Source organism: Nyctereutes procyonoides, unplaced genomic scaffold (assembly GCF_905146905.1).
Source record: "Nyctereutes procyonoides isolate TBG_1078 unplaced genomic scaffold, NYPRO_anot_genome, whole genome shotgun sequence".
NCBI lineage: Eukaryota > Metazoa > Chordata > Mammalia > Carnivora > Canidae > Nyctereutes > Nyctereutes procyonoides.
In genome coordinates, this window is record NW_026575137.1 from 7,267,942 (window position 1) to 7,285,689 (window position 17,748).

The 17,748-nt window shown below is 40.9% G+C and overlaps 1 protein-coding gene across 1 annotated transcript in view; it reads left to right on the forward strand.

The window, feature by feature from the left end:
• The window catches only part of NECAB1 (N-terminal EF-hand calcium binding protein 1), a 182,521-nt gene that overhangs the window by 67,050 nt on the left and 97,723 nt on the right, over window positions 1-17,748 (forward strand). The window contains exon 4 of the mRNA XM_055303295.1: window positions 7,269-7,294. Within this exon, the coding sequence (XP_055159270.1) occupies window positions 7,269-7,294 (26 nt within the window). The remainder of the gene's footprint in view (window positions 1-7,268; window positions 7,295-17,748) is intronic.

The following is a 17,748-nucleotide window of genomic DNA, read 5'->3' on the forward strand; positions in this document are numbered from 1 at the left end:
AGTTCACTAAATTCCCAAGAGTTACTAAAATGACACAGAAATGAAAAGGTAGTGTTATTTTGTGGGTATAGCTTTGGAATCGACCACAGCATGTGGTAAAACATGTATTAGCTTCCCAGGGCTGCTTAAAACAACAGAAATCTGTTCTGGAAGCTAGCAGTCTAACACCAGGCTGTTTGCAGGGCCATGCCGTTTCCAAAGTTCCAGGGGAGAATTCTTAGTCCTTCCTCCACTTCCCTGCTTCTAGTGCTTGCCAGCAGCCCTTGGTGTTTTTGACTCATGGCAACATCACACTCCAGTCTCTGCCTCCATCTTCACAGGACCTCTCCTCCCTGTCTGCCTCTGAGTCCAAACCAGGGCCAACCTTAACTCAGTATGACCTCACCTTAACTTGATTATATCTACAAGGATCCTATTTCCATCTATGAATCCATCGATTCATAGATGTTGGGTGTAAAACTTGAACAAACCTTCTTGGGGGAGGTCAACCCAGTATAAGGCACATAGAAAATGTTTATTGTTTTGGACACGTAAGTGATTAACTTTTGCCTTGAAAAATAGAATGCTTATCTAATCTCCTTGTGTCTCTCACAGGAGACCTTGTGTTTATGTGTGGAAATAGTCTGACCTTAATCTGTCTCAGTATTAGCAAGATTCAGATTCTTGTTTGTGTACCTCCTATAAATTCCTCCTATGGAGGACACCCGAATGCAAAGTCTGTTATCACTATAGACTCTACTTCCACACTTCAAGCCAGCTGCTTGCCAAATGCTGCCTGCTACAACACTCTTAAGCCCTCATCTTCCATATACTTAGGACTGTTTTATCTGTAATTACAGGATCTGACCTCTTCTAGGTTCCAGGAGCAATTTTGGCCTTCAGCAGGAGGGATTTACAGAGCTCTTTCCAACGTGTACACAGTCACACTGTGTTGATAGTTTGGCCGTACATATTGCCTTGCTTCTGAAACTGAGTATTTGTCTTGATTATAAAAACCAGTTTTTTTATTTTTATTTATTTATGATAGTCACACACACACAGAGAGAGAGAGAGACAGAGACACAGGCAGAGGGAGAAGCAGGCTCCATGCACCAGGAGCCTGACGTGGGGCTCGATCCCGGGTCTCCAGGATCGCACCCTGGGCCAAAGGCAGGCGCTAAACCTCTGCGCCACCCAGGGATCCCTAAAAACCAGTTTTTAAGAAAATGATAATCATGTGAGGTAATGGATGCATTAGTTAACTTGATAGTGGTGATCATTTTGCACTGGGAAAAAAAATGTTAATGTTTAAAAAGAGCAATCTCGGGATCCCTGGGTGGCGCAGCGGTTTGGCGCCTGCCTTTGGCCCAGGGTGCGATCCTGGAGACCCGGGATCGAGCCCCACGTCAGGCTCCTGGTGCATGGAGCCTGCTTCTCCCTCTGCCTGTGTCTCTGCCTCTCTCTCTCTCTCTGTGACTATCATAAATAAATAAAAAAAATTAAAAAAAAAAGAGCAATCTCCATTTCTATGCTGGTTCTGGTCTTCTTGGCTCATCACACAGTCCAAGGCCCTGTTAGATAACCTGTGTGGTATGGTTATTCTTCTACAAGCGGGGACCAGCACTCATGCTACCTCTTGGGTCAGGGCTCTAGTGACTAAACTTGCCCCTGCCTATGGCGATATCTGAATAGAATCTGTTCCTGAAATCCCTTTGGCTACAATTCTGTGATGCTTTAGATGGAGAGGGCTCAGCTGAGACAGCTCAGCTCATCTTAGTTTGTATCTATAGCATCTGCTCCATCAGAGGAGGCAGGGCCCTAGTCTTTCTCACCGTCTGCCCTGTCCCCCTTCCACCAGAGGGACAGACTCTAGGATGACCAGACTCTTTATGACCAATTACAGATCTACTTCGTAGGGTTAAAAAACCCTTCCAACATATCTGCAAGGTCGGGGTCTTTATCATTTTTCCGATCCCCCGATATTGCTCCTATTGATCTTCATTCATGCTGTTTTGTTTGGTGCGTCAGAACTCGCTGAACACATTTGCTCTGATGGTAATGGAAAGATACTCTGCTCAGATTATTAGTGAATTCTTAGTGAATTGGAAGATCATAATATTCTTTTGTAAGACGAACACTATGATGGCTGAGCATGTTTGTTACTTAGCCAGCCTGCTAGTCTGCCAATAAACCAATGTGGGCATCGCTACAGTGCTCCCATCAGGGAGTAACTAAGCGTGTTGCTTGCTGAGTCACATTTTCCTTGCCTCAAATACTGTCTGGAGGTAAACATCTTCATAAGCCAGAATTAACTCCTTCGGGTTATTAGGGAGCTTAGCAGTGTTTAGCAAAGTGTTTTGCCAACTGAAGAAAGAAACCTCTTTGCACTGGTAATGTTCAGACTGGCGGGTGATGAACTGGAAGCTCAGTGAAATGTGAGGTGGGGCTTAGATGTTAAAGCTTCCTGCTAAGATCCACAGCGTGTTAATTTTGAAGAAGCTAAAAATCTTGAATATAATCAGAAGCAAAGAAGGAGTTTAGAAGGGTGATTTTTCAGCAAGAAAGTCATAATCCTTTGTTCTTATTTATGCTGCAAAGATCTCTAAACCCATTGAAAAATGCTTCGGAGATAACTAAGAATATTAACGTGAAGCTAAAATTGTTTTGAGGTAGACCCTAGAATTGAGAGCGGACTTCTAAAGGGTTATATTAGAAAGATGCTGAATTCCCAAGTAGAGATCAGTCTGCACTTCCCAAATATTTTCTCTTTTCTTGACAGTAAACATACTTCTCAGGAGGGCGATTTAGCTCTTCAGAACTCAAGAGTGCCCAACACAGAAGAGTAAAGTCAAAACCTCAGCTCCCCCTGAGACGTGTAAATGAGGGTGTTCGGTGCATGTGGTGTCCTTGTTGCACTTGGAGCATCTGAGTGGTGCATTTTGCAGAATTCAGTGGTGGGTACAAACGGACAGATAGATTATAATTTATACCAAGTAGATTCATAAATTAGACAATATGAACCTTATATGCTTAGCATCCTTGAGTCATTCTATCTATAATCACAAAATTCGCTCTTTCCATTATAAATGAAACCTTGCAATAAGACAAAAAGACTTGGAAAACTGTAAAGAAGGCAAAAGGCAAACCCACCCAGAGTCCCAGCATCCAGAAGCAACGTGGCCCACTGTTGGCATTCTTACTCACTTTTTCCCAAGTCCTTAATATAATTGATTTTTTTTGATCCTACGTATATCATTTATATCTGGTTTCACATTTTTACATAACTTCCACACATAAGCTTTTCTCAAGCTATTGACAACTCTTTAGATAGATTTTAATGATTATGTAATGATATGCAATTTGCTTAGTTATTCAGCTAATGAGCACTTAGTTTGTTTCCATTTCTCCCCCTCACTTGTCAGTCGGGCTGCACTGAATGTCTGTGCTTTCCCCTGCCTTGGCATCTAGCTGAGGATGCATTCTGATAGGAACACCCCTCTGGGTCTGTTTCCATAAGACTGTTTATAATGTAACTAGCATTTATTCTTTCCATATAGCTTTCTTTAAAAAAAATAGCATAGCTAAAAGATTATAGGTTTTCTTGCTAGAAATGTGAAAAGAAGCAGGACAATATCACACGCTGTCAGATATACTGTAGGCTTATCTGCGGCTGAATATTCCTTTACAATTGCACGTTCCCACCAGACGGAGGTATCTCGGAAGAAATCAGTTATATAGAAATAACCCATCTGAGGCTACTCTAAAAACAACCATGCTTTTCTACGCACAACAAATGACATAGCACAGAAACAGCTAAATAAAGGGGTGCTTGAGGGGCCAGTCACTATAGTGCTCTGGGAACGTAGCCTTTTATTAAGGACCAAGTAGAACTAATATCATGCAAATTACTCCAAACTATGTTTTATGATATATTCCATGTGATTCAGCTCTCATAGTGGATTGGACTGTTTATGCCTTTAAAATTGGAAATCTCATTATGAACCTGTGAACCATTCTGAGGAAAATACAGAAAACAGGGGATCCCTGGGTGGCGCAGCGGTTTGGCACCTGCCTTTGGCCCAGGGCACGATCCTGGAGACCCGAGATCGAATCCCACATCGGGCTCCCGGTGCATGGAGCCTGCTTCTCCTTCTGCCTGTCTCTGCCTCTCTCTCTTTCTCTCTCTCTGTGACTATCATAAATAAATAAAAAATTAAAAATAAAATAAAATAAAAAAATACAGAAAACAACGTCGTGACCTCTAATGTCCTTTTCCAAGGCTGAAGTTCTATGAAAACACTAAGGTCAGGAAATGACACGTATGTGTTAGTGACCAAAATGTTTAAATTGATACTAAAAATTTCGAGGTGATCTAGTTCTGAATCCAGTAAGATTCCAAGTTTTGATAGTTTCACCTTGAAATCCTTCACATCTGACCATCCTTTTGGTTGGCCCTTCTCCCCATTTCTGCCTATCCATCCTGCACCTCTGATCAAGCTCTCCTATTAGGTAATGGTTTTTTGGCTTAAAATCCTAATATATAAAAAAGACTTGCAAATCCTATGTGTGCACCACTGTATTAATATTTATACACTATAAATTACACAAAAAGACATGAAAAAAGTGTAAGGCTAAATATACATACAGATATTTGAGAACTGCCAGATTTTTTTAAAAGATTTTTTAAAATGTATTTATTTGTGAGATACCCGGAGACAGAGGCAGAGACACAGGCAGAGGGAGAAACAGGCTCCCTGTGGGGAGCCTGATGCGGGACTCAGTCCCGGGACCCCAGGGTCATAGCCTGAGCCAAAGGCAGGTGCGAAACCACTGAGCCACCCAGCGTCCTGAGAACTGCCAGATTTGATAATGGCATTGAATCAATATTAATTTTCTTGACTTGTATGTAAGAGAACATCCTTATTTGTATAAAATACACACTGAAGAATTTAGGGGTAAAGGGATAGCACATCTGCAATGTACGATCAAATGATTTGAAGAAACATATGGAGAAAGAATGTGATAAATGAAATAAAATGATGACAACTCTGGGGCGGGGGGAGTTAGGTGAAGAGCATCTTTTTGTAGATTTGAAATTACTAGTCTGGGCCAGTTGATCCCACACTGGAATGATCAACCCATGGAGGTGTGCAAGGCCATCCAGTGGGGGTGCGTCCTTGAATTTTACATATATTATTACCCTAGTAATTTACATATATTACCCTAGTAATAATGTCCAAACTGTTCTCTAGGCCTCTTTTTCACCCTCTTTTTGTCTAACTGCAACCCATGTGCTAGTGACCTTCCTAAAGTATAAATCTGACGATGTCACTCACCTTCTTTAAAATCCTCTGTGATGCCAAGTTCACAAGAGAGAATGTAGAAACCTTCCAAATGATCACATGAGGCTTTTCATTGTTTAGTCCTATTTTTTTTGTGTGTGTGTGTGTTTAGTCCTATTTCTTTATTAATGATCTATGTTCCAGCCAAAGGAACTACTCCCCATTTGCATAATTTTTCTTGCAAATGGTGTTTCTTCTCACTGGAATGTTTTTCCTTTGTCTGCCTTTTCTACTCATTTAACCCTTGAGATGTCGCTGCAAAATTGCATCCTCTATAGTCCCTGATACTCTTGCAGTTAGCCACTTCTCCCCATAGCAACGCTTTTACCACATTTTAATCATTTACCGTACACGTCTACCTCTAAATCCAGCTGCTAGAGACTAGGGAGTGGACATCCTCATCTCGGTACCTGTTGCACCCTGACTGACCTGTGGTGGTTAGAACAGTGCGTGGCACACAGCAATGAATGCCTGTGGGGTGAATGAATGAATGAAGGAACAGAAACCCACGCTGAAACTACCACAGAAGACTCTTTTATCCAAAATCAAATATTAAAAAAAAACAAAATCAAATATTCAGCATCTGAGGATAATATCCTGAATTTAAAATTATATTACAACTAGTGATGGAACTGGTTAAAAAAAAAAAAAAAAAAGACCCAGTGTTTGGAATGCTTCCACTCGTACCCGGCCTGCCTGCCGCATGGGGGAGGACTGGGTGATCACGGCTAGTTCCACTGAGCTTTGACCTGCGGGGCAGCTGGATAGTGTCCAAGATTTTCAGTTGATTGATGTTTGCAGCTGACTTTTAGTAAGTCTTACCATCTTTAAGAGGTTTACTCTTATTCCAATTTTATTTAAACTTACCAAAATTAGGAGTGTTGGATTTTATTAAGTTCCCATCTCGTATTTATTTTTATTTTATTTTTTTATTTATTTTTTCCCTATCTAGTATTTAATATGAGTGTTCTCCTCTAGGTTATAATGCAACCTTATATTGACTTATTGCTTGATATTTGGACCATTCTTGCATTCCTGTACTGTGCCTGCCATGGTCAAGACGTTGTTTTGATAGGCATATTTTCTCTGCTGTTCTATACTTTATAAGAATAAGAGGTGACTATTCTTTACATGTAATATTTACGCCATGGAATATTTGTTATGTTTCAAAGATCATTCCAAAAAAAGGCATTGAAAACACACACACAAACACACACACACACACACACACACACACACACACACAAAGGCATTGAGTCAAACTTAACCTCAGTGGTTGAGTATGGAACCATTATAGCCATTCTATCAAGTCAGAAATCATGATAGCTAATATTTATTAAGTAACCTTTTATGCCAGTTACTCTTTTAACTGCTTTATATGTATTAACTCACTTACACCCTATTGCATTCATATGAAACAGAACTTATTATCCTTATCTTGTGGTTGAAGAACTGAGACCCAGAGATGCCAAGTACCCAGGGTTACATGGGTGGTAAATGGTAGAGTCAGGATTTGAACTCAGGCATTCTGGCTCCAAAGCCTATATGCTTAATACTTGGGCAGTATCCTCCAGAATGATACTGGGGAAAACACAAACCCAGGAATTATTTGTTCAAAGATAGAATCTGATATAACCGGGGTGCCTGAGTGACTCAGTTGGTTAAGCGTTTGTCTTCAGCGCAGGTCATGATCTCAGAGTCCTGGGATCAAGCCCTGCATCAGGCCGTCTGCTTCTCCCTCTCAAATAAATGTGTTTTTTTAAAAAAGAATCTGATGTAATCGTCATTTAATATGATTAAGTAATGTGGAATTTATAAGAGAAATACCATAACTGCATATCATCTATTAATACAGTAATATAGATTGGGGAATAACAGTATTTAACTATTTAAAAACTTAAATATTACCAAAGTAATAACCGTTTTTTTTTTTCTTTTTCTTTTCAGCAACCTTGACACAGAAGAACTATGTGGTAAGTTTTGGTATTTTGGGGGGAAGAGATGGGCAGTCAAACTCACTAGTTTGCTTTAGAATGAAAAAGAATACCATCTTTTAAAACTCCTATATACCCTGAAATTAATGTCCTAGATTAGGAGTTTTGGAACATAGTAAAAGATAATTGAGATCTCAAGGGATTTATCCTATCTGTGAGTTTTACTCAAGCTTGTATTTCACTGGAGAAAGAGTTGGGGCTCATTAATTTGTTCATGGAGAACTGTTTTGTAGTTAGTACAATTAGCAATAATTGTAATTACAATAGCAAATTCTCCACTAGTTTGAATATATTTTTACATTGGTGTTTAATAGGACTTCATTATTCTCTTCAAGTAGGTTGCCTCTTATTACTGTGTTTCAAAATTGACCCCCCTTCACATGTAAAAGCAACTTTGTTCCATACCTGCCTAAACAGTTCTAGAATTTTAAATGTCACTCGCAAATCCAGCAGTTACAATAGAGGAATTTCTACCGATTGCTGATTTATACAGCCTCTTCATTTATTTGCTTCATCTTCCCGGTTGGAAACAAAAGTCAAAGGCTGGGAATGTGGAAAAGGCAAAGATTTCTGAGCTTTATTATTTTTTTAAAGATTTTATCTATTTATTCATGAGAGACACACACAGAGAGAGGCAGAGACATAGGCAGAGGGAGAAGCAGGCTCCACGCAGGGAGTCCACTCGATCCCGGGACCCCAGGATCATGCCCTGAGCTGATGGCAGATGCTCAACTGCTGAGCCAACCAGGCGCCCCAAGCTTTATTTTTTGTTATGAAAAAAAAAAAAAAACCTATGGAGCATTGTGAGACTATTCAGTGTGAAACCATCATTTTTCTCTGAATACTGAGAAGTTTCAAAAGTTTTTTTCAGAAGTTATGTTTTAAGGTAGTTATATAAGAAAACCTCCTGTCCAAGTTTGATTTTTTTATTCATCTAGGTTTTTTAAAAATAATTTTACAGATGAGATTCTTTGAAACTCCTAATTGAAGTCACAGGCACTTCCTGAACATCTTCTAATTCTTACAAAGTTAAAGTTTACCAAATTATCACAGAGTCCCTTTTACAATATTCAAGAGTGGTCAGTCATCTTTCATTTCATCAAAATTGTAAGAAAACGCCAAGCGAGGTTATGTCAGGACAAAATATCAGAACACAAGGTTTCAAGAAAATCACTCCAAACAACACAAACTCATCATAAGCTTTCCGGTTTTCCAGTGGTCATAAAACACTGTTTTCTGTTCCTGCATAACGTCTAGCTCCTGTTCAGTGAGAAGAATCCAACTGAAAAGCACATTGTCTATGCAGAAGCCAGGTATCTGATACCAAGGCGTGTTATGATTTTGTTAATTATGGAACCCTAGTAGAGAAAAACAGAGAAAATCCTGGCATACTTTTACACTTAATTTAAGCATAACCCATCCACACACACGTATTAAACTGTGCCAAGTGGGCAAAGGGGCCAGTAGGACCATGGCCACCAGGCTTTCTAAAGAACAGCAATCACTATAAAGGTCAAGTTGTGATCCATTCTCATCCATGTGCATATAGTCCCTGCCAGTGAAGTCGGGAGATGAAGCAGAGAACTGAGATTATCTTGATAATTTTGTGAGGTTGGGAGACCCGTTTGCCTCATGTGTCTGGATAGGTCAGGCCAAAGTAATGATTTCCTCAAATCATCCACGTAATTCTTTTTGTTTCCTACTCAACTTTGTGTAGATAGGCATGGCTTGTGAGAAAGCAAACTCTTAGGAGGGCTTTTAACAGAAAGACATTTATGGCTCCTCTTTATTTGCTGTGTGGCTAATGTATTGTCATTAAGGAATATTACATTATCCGCTCTTAGTATGATCCGTGTATCTTAATCCTCTTCAAAAACAAAACAGTTTGTCTTTTATAATAATAGAAGTAGATTAGGAACCTACTCTGTATTTATTGGGAGAAGATTTGACTATGATTTTCCCCATAGGTAGGGCATTGGCATATGGATTTTTTTCTTTTTTAAGACAGAGAGAGAGCATGCTGGGGATAGGGAGTGAGGCAGAGGGAGAAGGACAGGGATGGAGAGAGAATCCCAAATCCCAAACAGGCTCCACTCCCAGCCAGAGCCCGCTGTGGGGCTTGATCTTAAGACCCTGAAATCATGACCTGAGCTGAAATCAAGAGTCGGATGCTTAACAGACTAAGCTGCCCAGGCTCCCCTAGTGTATGGGGTTTTAATGCAGCCAACTTGCTCTGTGTTTTTAGAACCAGTGATACTAGTATTCCCGATCGTGTGTTATAATCCTCCCCCTCTCTGTTCAAGAATGTGCATTTTAATTTCCAGAGTATAGCTTCATGTCTCGTTATTTTGTAAATATAAAGTAAATATTTAAGTTGGATTCTAATCAAAACCAGATGCTTCAGTACAAGCAAGTAAAATCTGTCGACTCACACCCCGCACAAATTCCCCCTTGTGCACGGGAGGGGTGGCACTTGATCAGTATGGGAAGCAGATTTCTTGGACTCTTCCATAGAATCAGTTGGAAGGTCCAGGTAAAACTTGCATTCTGTTGCTTTTACTTAGTTTGTTAATTTATTAAATTATGGACCTAGAAATCAAAATCTATTAAAGTATTATTTTAGTTGTGAAAATCTGTTTTTAAAATTTAATAATAGATTACATAGGCATATAAGCTGGAATGTCCGTCTTTCTCTTTCTTTCTCCCTCTCCTTTCCCCCTAGTCTCTGCTGCTAACTGCTTGGAGCATATCCTTCCAGATATTTTTATTCCTACCTTGACATTGACACATACGCCTTGATAGATAATTTTTCCAACAGTGAGGTCACACTATACCATCAGTACAGCTGCACGCTGTTCCTTGTATTAAAAAGGCTCTAAGTGTGCTGCATTTACCTTAGTTTTTTCAATCCAATCCCTTTTGTGTATTTTCAGGCCGTTTCCAGCTTTTTGCTTGGACAAACAGCCCTGGAGTAAATATCCTTGCTTGTATTATCTTCATACTCTCGTATGCATAGTCCTATGTGGTTAAATGCCTATGGGTGTGATTTCTTGGCCAGAGATTCTTCGGTTTGCACACCCACCAGCAGTGTTTAGGCGTGCCACGTTATTCACTCTTGGCATGATTAGGAACGCCTTTCCAAATAGCAGCTTCCGGCTGGATCTTATCAATCCAGTACAAACCCCAGTTACAATTAGGTGTATGAGTTTGAACTCTGGCTTTGAGTCTTCGGTTTTCTGTTCATTCCATCTTCAGCTGTGATCTTAAATCTATCAGGAGGAAAAATATTACTTTCCTGACTCGACCTAGTTTTGTTTTTTAAAGATTTTATTTATTTATTCATGAGAGACACAGAGAGAGAGAGAGAGAGAGAGGCAGAGACACTGGCAGAGGGAGAAGCAGGCTCCATGCAGGGAGCCCGACGTGGGACTCGATCCTGGGTCTCCAGGATCACGCCCTGGGCTGAAGGTGGCGCTAAACCACTGAGCCACCGAGGCTGCCCCCCAGTTTTTTTTTTTTTTTTAAGATTTTATTTACTTATTCACGAAAGACACAGAGAGAGAGAGGCAGAGACACAGGCAGAGAGAGAAGCAGGCCCCTCACAGGGAGCCCGATATGGGACTGGATCCCTTCACCCGAGATCACGCCCTAAGCTGAAGGCAGACGCTCAACCACTGAGCCCCCCAGGCATCCCACCACTGAGCCACCCAGGTGTCCCTCGACCCAGTTTTCAACTATTGTGATAAACCTTACTCCTTTTTAACTGAACTATTTTGCAAATCTTGAACTTGGCAGCTAAGTATTTTGAGATACTTAGAGATGGATGAAGAATAATTGCGATGAAAGTTCGTGTAGCTAGAGTGCTGATCTGGAAGCATTTCTCTAAGAAAGCTCTGTGAGCAAAGTCAGGCACATTCAATATTCTACTTTCTCATCTACTTGCTGTCTACCAAATATTATTTTTTTTAATTTGCTTACAAGTAAGATCTATAAAAACTGAGGGTGCAGGACAGACACTCCAAGGGGAGGACAAGTAGGTAAGCTTTATATGTAAGATTCCTTTTAGTAACTGTGTCCTGAGTGTCCCTGGTCAGACCCCAGAAGAACACCGGCTTGCTTTGCCCCAGCTTGGGCAGTGCTGAGGGACCTGTGCCAGCCAGAAAATCACAAGTCACTATTCCTCTTCCATACTATTAGAGCTGTGGCTATCTGGCACATTCATAAATCACCAAAAAAGAAGGGCACTGCTTGGGATGCTCAGTCAGTTAAGCATCTGTCTCCTAACCTCAGCTCAGGACTTAATCTCAGGGTTGTGAGCTCCAGCCCTGCACTGGGCTCCATGCTGGCAGTGGAGCCTATTAAAAAAAAAAAAAAGTCACCAAAAAATATGTAAAACACTTTGCATGACACTGATATGCATTCTCTCAAAATAACCCTTGTCCTTAGATTCCCAACTGACGCACCAGTTCAGAGCATGGGTTCTTCCCACCTCTCCAGTCTCCCTCACCTCAGTATTTTCCTCCTGGTCTAGTAGACTTCTTGGGAACCTATAGCGAGATACACACCATAGGATTCATCTAAACTCCTAAGAATGCTTTGTGAGATCAGCTCCCAGGGTGGCCTGGGCGGAGGGTATGGGGCTGTGGTTCGGACTTGAAATTCTTAGAACTTCAAACTTGAGAACAAGACCACCTGGAGCATTAAGATGCAGAACCGGAAAACAAAACTCGGTGATGCGCCACCACCAGTCAAGTACAGCAGGGAAGGGAGAATCTAACCTTCAGGCAGCATATTATTAGCGAAGACACTGCATTGAACCTCCGCGAGGAGATAATTTGCTTTCTGATAGATAACTTGTCGAATAAGTCTGTTTGTAAACCGTGCTCTATTCTCTTAGAAAACAATGTTTTTAGACTCTTAGAATCTTTCCAAGATTCTTCGCTTCAACTGATGAGAATGGGCTGTCACGCATCTCCATGTGTGCTGTACGATTCTGTGTGCTCCCGCCCGTGAAACTCAGATGCAGGTGTCAATAAAAGTGCATCACTTCTCCAGGAAATTTACTCTAGTTATTGGAGGAAAGAGTTTTTGCTTTTTTACCCATGGAACCATGCAGCTCTTTTTTATTGTCTTTTGATACTATAACAAATCATATTATAGATTTAAAAAAAAAAGAAGTACCCTACAAGCAAAAGAGGTAAAAAGAGTTCCACATAAAATGGATTTTGGGGGGGACTGTCCTGAGACCATGTGTATATTCAGCATTTTATGCTCCATAGAGACTGAGTTGAAGGGATAGAGGTCACCCTGTGTGTGGGGGGTGTCCCTATCTTCATGCCTCTTCTGCTTTACTCTGACCCTTTGGGGGTGCAGCTCTAAGTCCAGGCCACAGAGGAAGGTTACATCTGGAGAATGAGGTGTGTTCTGGGGTCCTGGACCCTTTCTCTGGAAGGATCAGAGTTGTCCTGGCTCTTGTGGTCTGCCTCAGACCCTGAACTTAGAGATATGTTGTTAGAAAAGAGGAAAGGAGCCCGAGTGCAGAGGGCTGCAGGTTAGAGGCTGCCCAGATGGCCTCAGTGTGACCCCAGCAGCTGGAACCCGCCTCAGATGCGAGCCCTGGGTGTGCCTCTGAATGGGATAATCTTTGGGGTCTGTGAGTGACGGGATGGTTCCCACCTTTGGGTTCCTTCCTCACTCATTTCTGCTGCTTTGGAGCTCCTGCTCTGCATTACCAACCACCCAGGCCTGCACACTCAGGCCCCCCCAGGCTGGTGCTCCCCTTCTTACCCACAGTCTGTAATGACCAGCACCCTTTCTGCATGGTAGCTGCCTTCAGCTCTCACATCCAGTCTCAGGCCCAGCCCCATGTGCTGCAGTCCCAGGTCTCTATCCCTCCATCGCTGCCCTGACTTCACCTTCTCCCTCTTGCCTGGAATTTTACATGGTCTCCCCTCTGGCCCTGTGGCTTGAGTGTTTCTCGATGGGCCACGCTGTCAACAAACTAGAGTTCTAATGAACCAGTATTTATTCTGGATCTTTCTTTCTCTCTAATGCTGTGATTTGCCCAGCTCACCCTGGAATTGTGATCCAAATGAGACACTTGGGCACAGTAACAGGGATAAAACAGTCCAAGCTCAGTCACTTGCAAAGCTATCACTGGTCTTCTTTTCCCGCCTATCGCATCTTCGGGTATATAGATAATACTGCTGAAATTTCAAGTTCCTACCTATCCTCACCTCAGCTTCTGCATGATGCAGGGTCCTTGTTCTGTGATGAAATCACTCCTGACAGTTGATGGTGCTCTTGTCTCTCCTCATGGTGTGTCGTCAACATTCCCAGGCTTTCCACAGCATGTCCAGGATAGCCTTGCTCATAAGAATATTGGAAGATAAAAAAAATGAGTGGGAAATATCAGAAAGGGAGACAGAACATGAGAGACTCCTAACTCTGGGAAACGAACTAGGGGTGGTGGAAGGGGAGGTGGGCAGGGGGTGGGGGTGACTGGGTGATGGGCACTGAGGGGGGCACTTGATGGGATGAGCACTGGGTGTTGGTGTTATGCTATATGTTGGCAAATTGAACACCAATAAAAAATAAATTAATAATAATAAAAAAGAATATTGGAAGATATCACTCTACTTTCCAAAATTGTCCCGTGGCTTCCCATTGCCTGTAGTGATTCTCAGATTTATTTCAGGTCCTAATCCATCCTGGCATGTCTATAAAACGTGGTGATTCCTTGGCCTTAACCCAAAGATTCCGATTCAGTGATGAGACCTCAGTCTTCCTTTCTAATGAGTACTCTAGGGCAATGCTTCTCAAACTTAAATGTGCCAAAACAAAACAAAACAAAACAAAAAAACAAAAAACAAAACAAAACAAAAAAAAACCCACTTAAATGTGCCTACAAATAACCTGGGAGCTTAATAAAATGAAGAATCTGACTCAGTATAGGTCTGAGGTGGGCTTGAGATGCTACATTCTTTTTTGTTTTGTTTTGTTTTTAGACTTATTTTAGAAAGAGAGTGTGAGACTGAAGAGGGGGAGGGGGAGAGGGAGAGAGAATCCCAAGCAGAGCACAGAGCCTGATGCAATGCCAAGCTCGATCCCAGATCCCTGAGATAAAATGAGGAGTCGGAGGCGTAACAAACTAAGCCACCAGGGCGTCCCGAGGTGCTACATTCTAACAAGTTCCCAGGTCATACTGATGCTGCTGGCCCAGACCACAGCTGGCGCATTGAGGCTTAAGAATTCTCTACGGGATTCTGATGCAGATGGTCTGAATTACTGACCCAGACTTGAGGATAAATTTAGAGCACCAGCAAGGCCTACTTGCAACCTGTCCAGCTTCCTCTCTCATCACTGATTTTTGGCATCCTGCTTCCTTGCCACGCCTTCTCCTCAAATATGTCTCGGTCCTGTCCTGTATGTCCCAGCAAGGCTGACCTATCCGTGTTCCTGCAAATATGGTAAGAGATCACCTGCTTCCCTGCTGCTGTTTACCCTTTCTCTGGTTATCCAGAAGATTAAGTCCTGTTCATCAGTTAATCCAGGCCTTGTCATGCCTGCTCTGTGGAGCTGTCTCTGACTCCGTGCAGGTGACTTCAGCATTCTTTGACCTATACTTTTTTTTTTTGGGGGGGGGGCCGGGGGTGAAGGTGATTATCTGAACATATCTCTTTCACAATAGGGTACTGCAATAAGGGATTTAATTGAGATCTAGTTGACATAACCTTAATTTCAGGTATAGAGTAATGACTTGATATCTGTTCATATTGTGAAATGATCACTACAGTAAGTCTAATTACCGTGCGTCACTCCACACAGTTTTTTGGTCTTGTATTGAGAACTGTAAGATCTAGTCTCTTAGCAAATTCCAAATACATTATACAGTATTTTTAACTATAGTCACTGTGTTGCACATTACATCCCCAAGACTTATTTTGTAACTGGAAATTTGTACCTTTCTGCCACCACCCACCTAGCAATCTATTTTCTAGAAGTATCTGTATCTAGAAGTTTTATTATTATTATTTATTTTATTATTATTTTTTTTCAATTCCACAAACAAGTTGAGACTGTATTTGTCTTTCTCTGACTTACTTCACTTAGCAGAATGCCCTTGAGTTCTATCCATGTTATCATATATGGCAAGATTTCTATCTTTTCATGACTGAATAATATTCTACTGGGTATATATAACTACATTTTCTTCACCGTTATCCATCGACTTATGTTATTTCCATGTCGTGGCTGTCGTAAATAAAGGTGTTATGAACGTGGAAGTATATATATATATATATTTTTTAATTAGTGGAGAGTCTTTTGTTTTTAAGATTTTTACTGATTTAATTGACAGAGCGCACAAGTAGCGCAGTGGCAGGCAGAGAGATGGGGGGATGCAGGCCCCCTACTGAGCAGAGGGCCCAATGCGGGGCTTGATCCCAGAACCCTGAGATCATGACCTGAGCAACCCAGGTGCCCTATGAGTTGGTGTTTTTGTTTCCTTTGGATAAATACCCAGAGGTGGAATTGTTGGGAGGTACTGTAGTTCTATTTATAACTTTTGGGGAACCTTCATACCGTTTTCTGTATTGAAAATATACAATTTAGGGATCCCTGGGTGGCGCAGCGGTTTGGCGCCTGCCTTTGGCCCAGGGTGCGATCCTGGAGACCCGGGATCGAATCCCACGTCGGGCTCCCGGTGCATGGAGCCTGTTTCTCCCTCTGCCTGTGTCTCTGCCTCTCTCTCTCTCTCATTCTATGTGACTATCATAAATAAATAAAAATTTAAAAAAAATTAAAAAAAAAAAAAAAAAAAAGAAAATATACAATTTACATTCCCATCAACAGTGCGCGAGGGTTCCCTTTTCTCCACGTTTTCACCAACACTTACTACCATCCTGCAGATAATCCACATTCCAACAGCTGTTATCTCGTTGTGATTTGGATTTGCAGTTCTTTGATGATTAGCTGTGTTGAACACCTTCTCATGTACCTGTTTGCCATGTGTATGTCTTCTTCGGGAAAATGTCTAGTCCTCTGCTTATTTTTTTGTTTTTGTTTTTGCTGTTGTATTGTAGGAGTTCTTTATATATCTTGAATATTAACCACTTAACCAGATGTATAATTTGCAGATATCTTCTCCTATTCAGTAGGTTGTGTTTTCATTTTGGTTTTGTTTGCTTTGCAGGAGCTTTTTAGTCTGACGTAGTCCTACGTGTTTATTTATAATTTGTTGCCTTTCTGTGAGTGTCAAATAAAAAAAAAAATCACTGCCAAGACTGATATCAAGGAACTTACCATGTTTTCTTCTTGGAGTTATATGGTATCAGATCTTAAATCTAAATCTCTAACCCAGTTTAAGTTGATTTTTGTGTATGGTGAATGATAGCATTGGTTTCTTTTCTTTTGCACATAGCTGTCCAGGTTTTCTAGCACCATTTGTTAAAAAGACTGCCCTTTCCCCATTATATATATTGGCTCCTTTGTCATAAACTAATTGGCCATATATGCATGGGTTTATTTCTGGGCTGTTTTGTTCTGTTGATCTATGCATCTCTTTTTATGCCAGTAACATACTGTTTTGATTACCAAAGTTTGTGATAGAATGTCCAGCTGAGAAGCATGATGCCCTCCAGCTTTGTTCTTCTTTCTCAAAATTTTGCTCTTTGGGACCTTTTGTAGTTCTGTACACGTGTTAGGGTAGTTTTTTCTACTTCCGAAAAATGCCATTGGAATTTTGATAGGGTTTGCTGTGAATCTGTAGATTGCTTTAGATAATATTGTTAAAACGTCCATATGTTCCAGTCCATGAGCACAGACTTACTGGTCTTCAATCACTTTCATCAATGTCTTCTTACATTATAGATTGTGTGCAGATTTTTAATCTCCTTGGTTAAACTTATTCTTTAAATGCAATCATAAATGGAATTTTTATTTCTTTCTAAGTAGTTCATTATTGTACAGAAATACATCTGATTTTTATATATTACTGGTTTTGTATCCTTTAATTTTACTGAATTTGTTTATTCTAACAATTTTTTTGGTAGAGTCTTTAGAGTTTTCTATATATAATATTCTGTCAAATAGTGACAGTTACCTTTCCTTTCTGATTTGAATGACTTTTCTTTTTCTTGCCTAATTGCCTTGGCTAGGACTTCAGTACGGTGTTGAATAAAGTGATCTTATCTTCTTTCTGCTCTTTCTGCTCTTTTGACTTTTCAGCATTGGTACGATGTTAACTGTGGGCTTATCACATTTGTCATCTATTATGTTAAGATATATTCCCTCTGTACACAGTGAGACTTTTTTTTTTAACATGACTGGGCATGAATTTTGTTAAATGCCTGATTCATTTTTTTGGATGTTGAACTATCCCTGCATCTCTGGAAAAAATCCCACATGGTATATGATCCTTTTAATGTAATGTT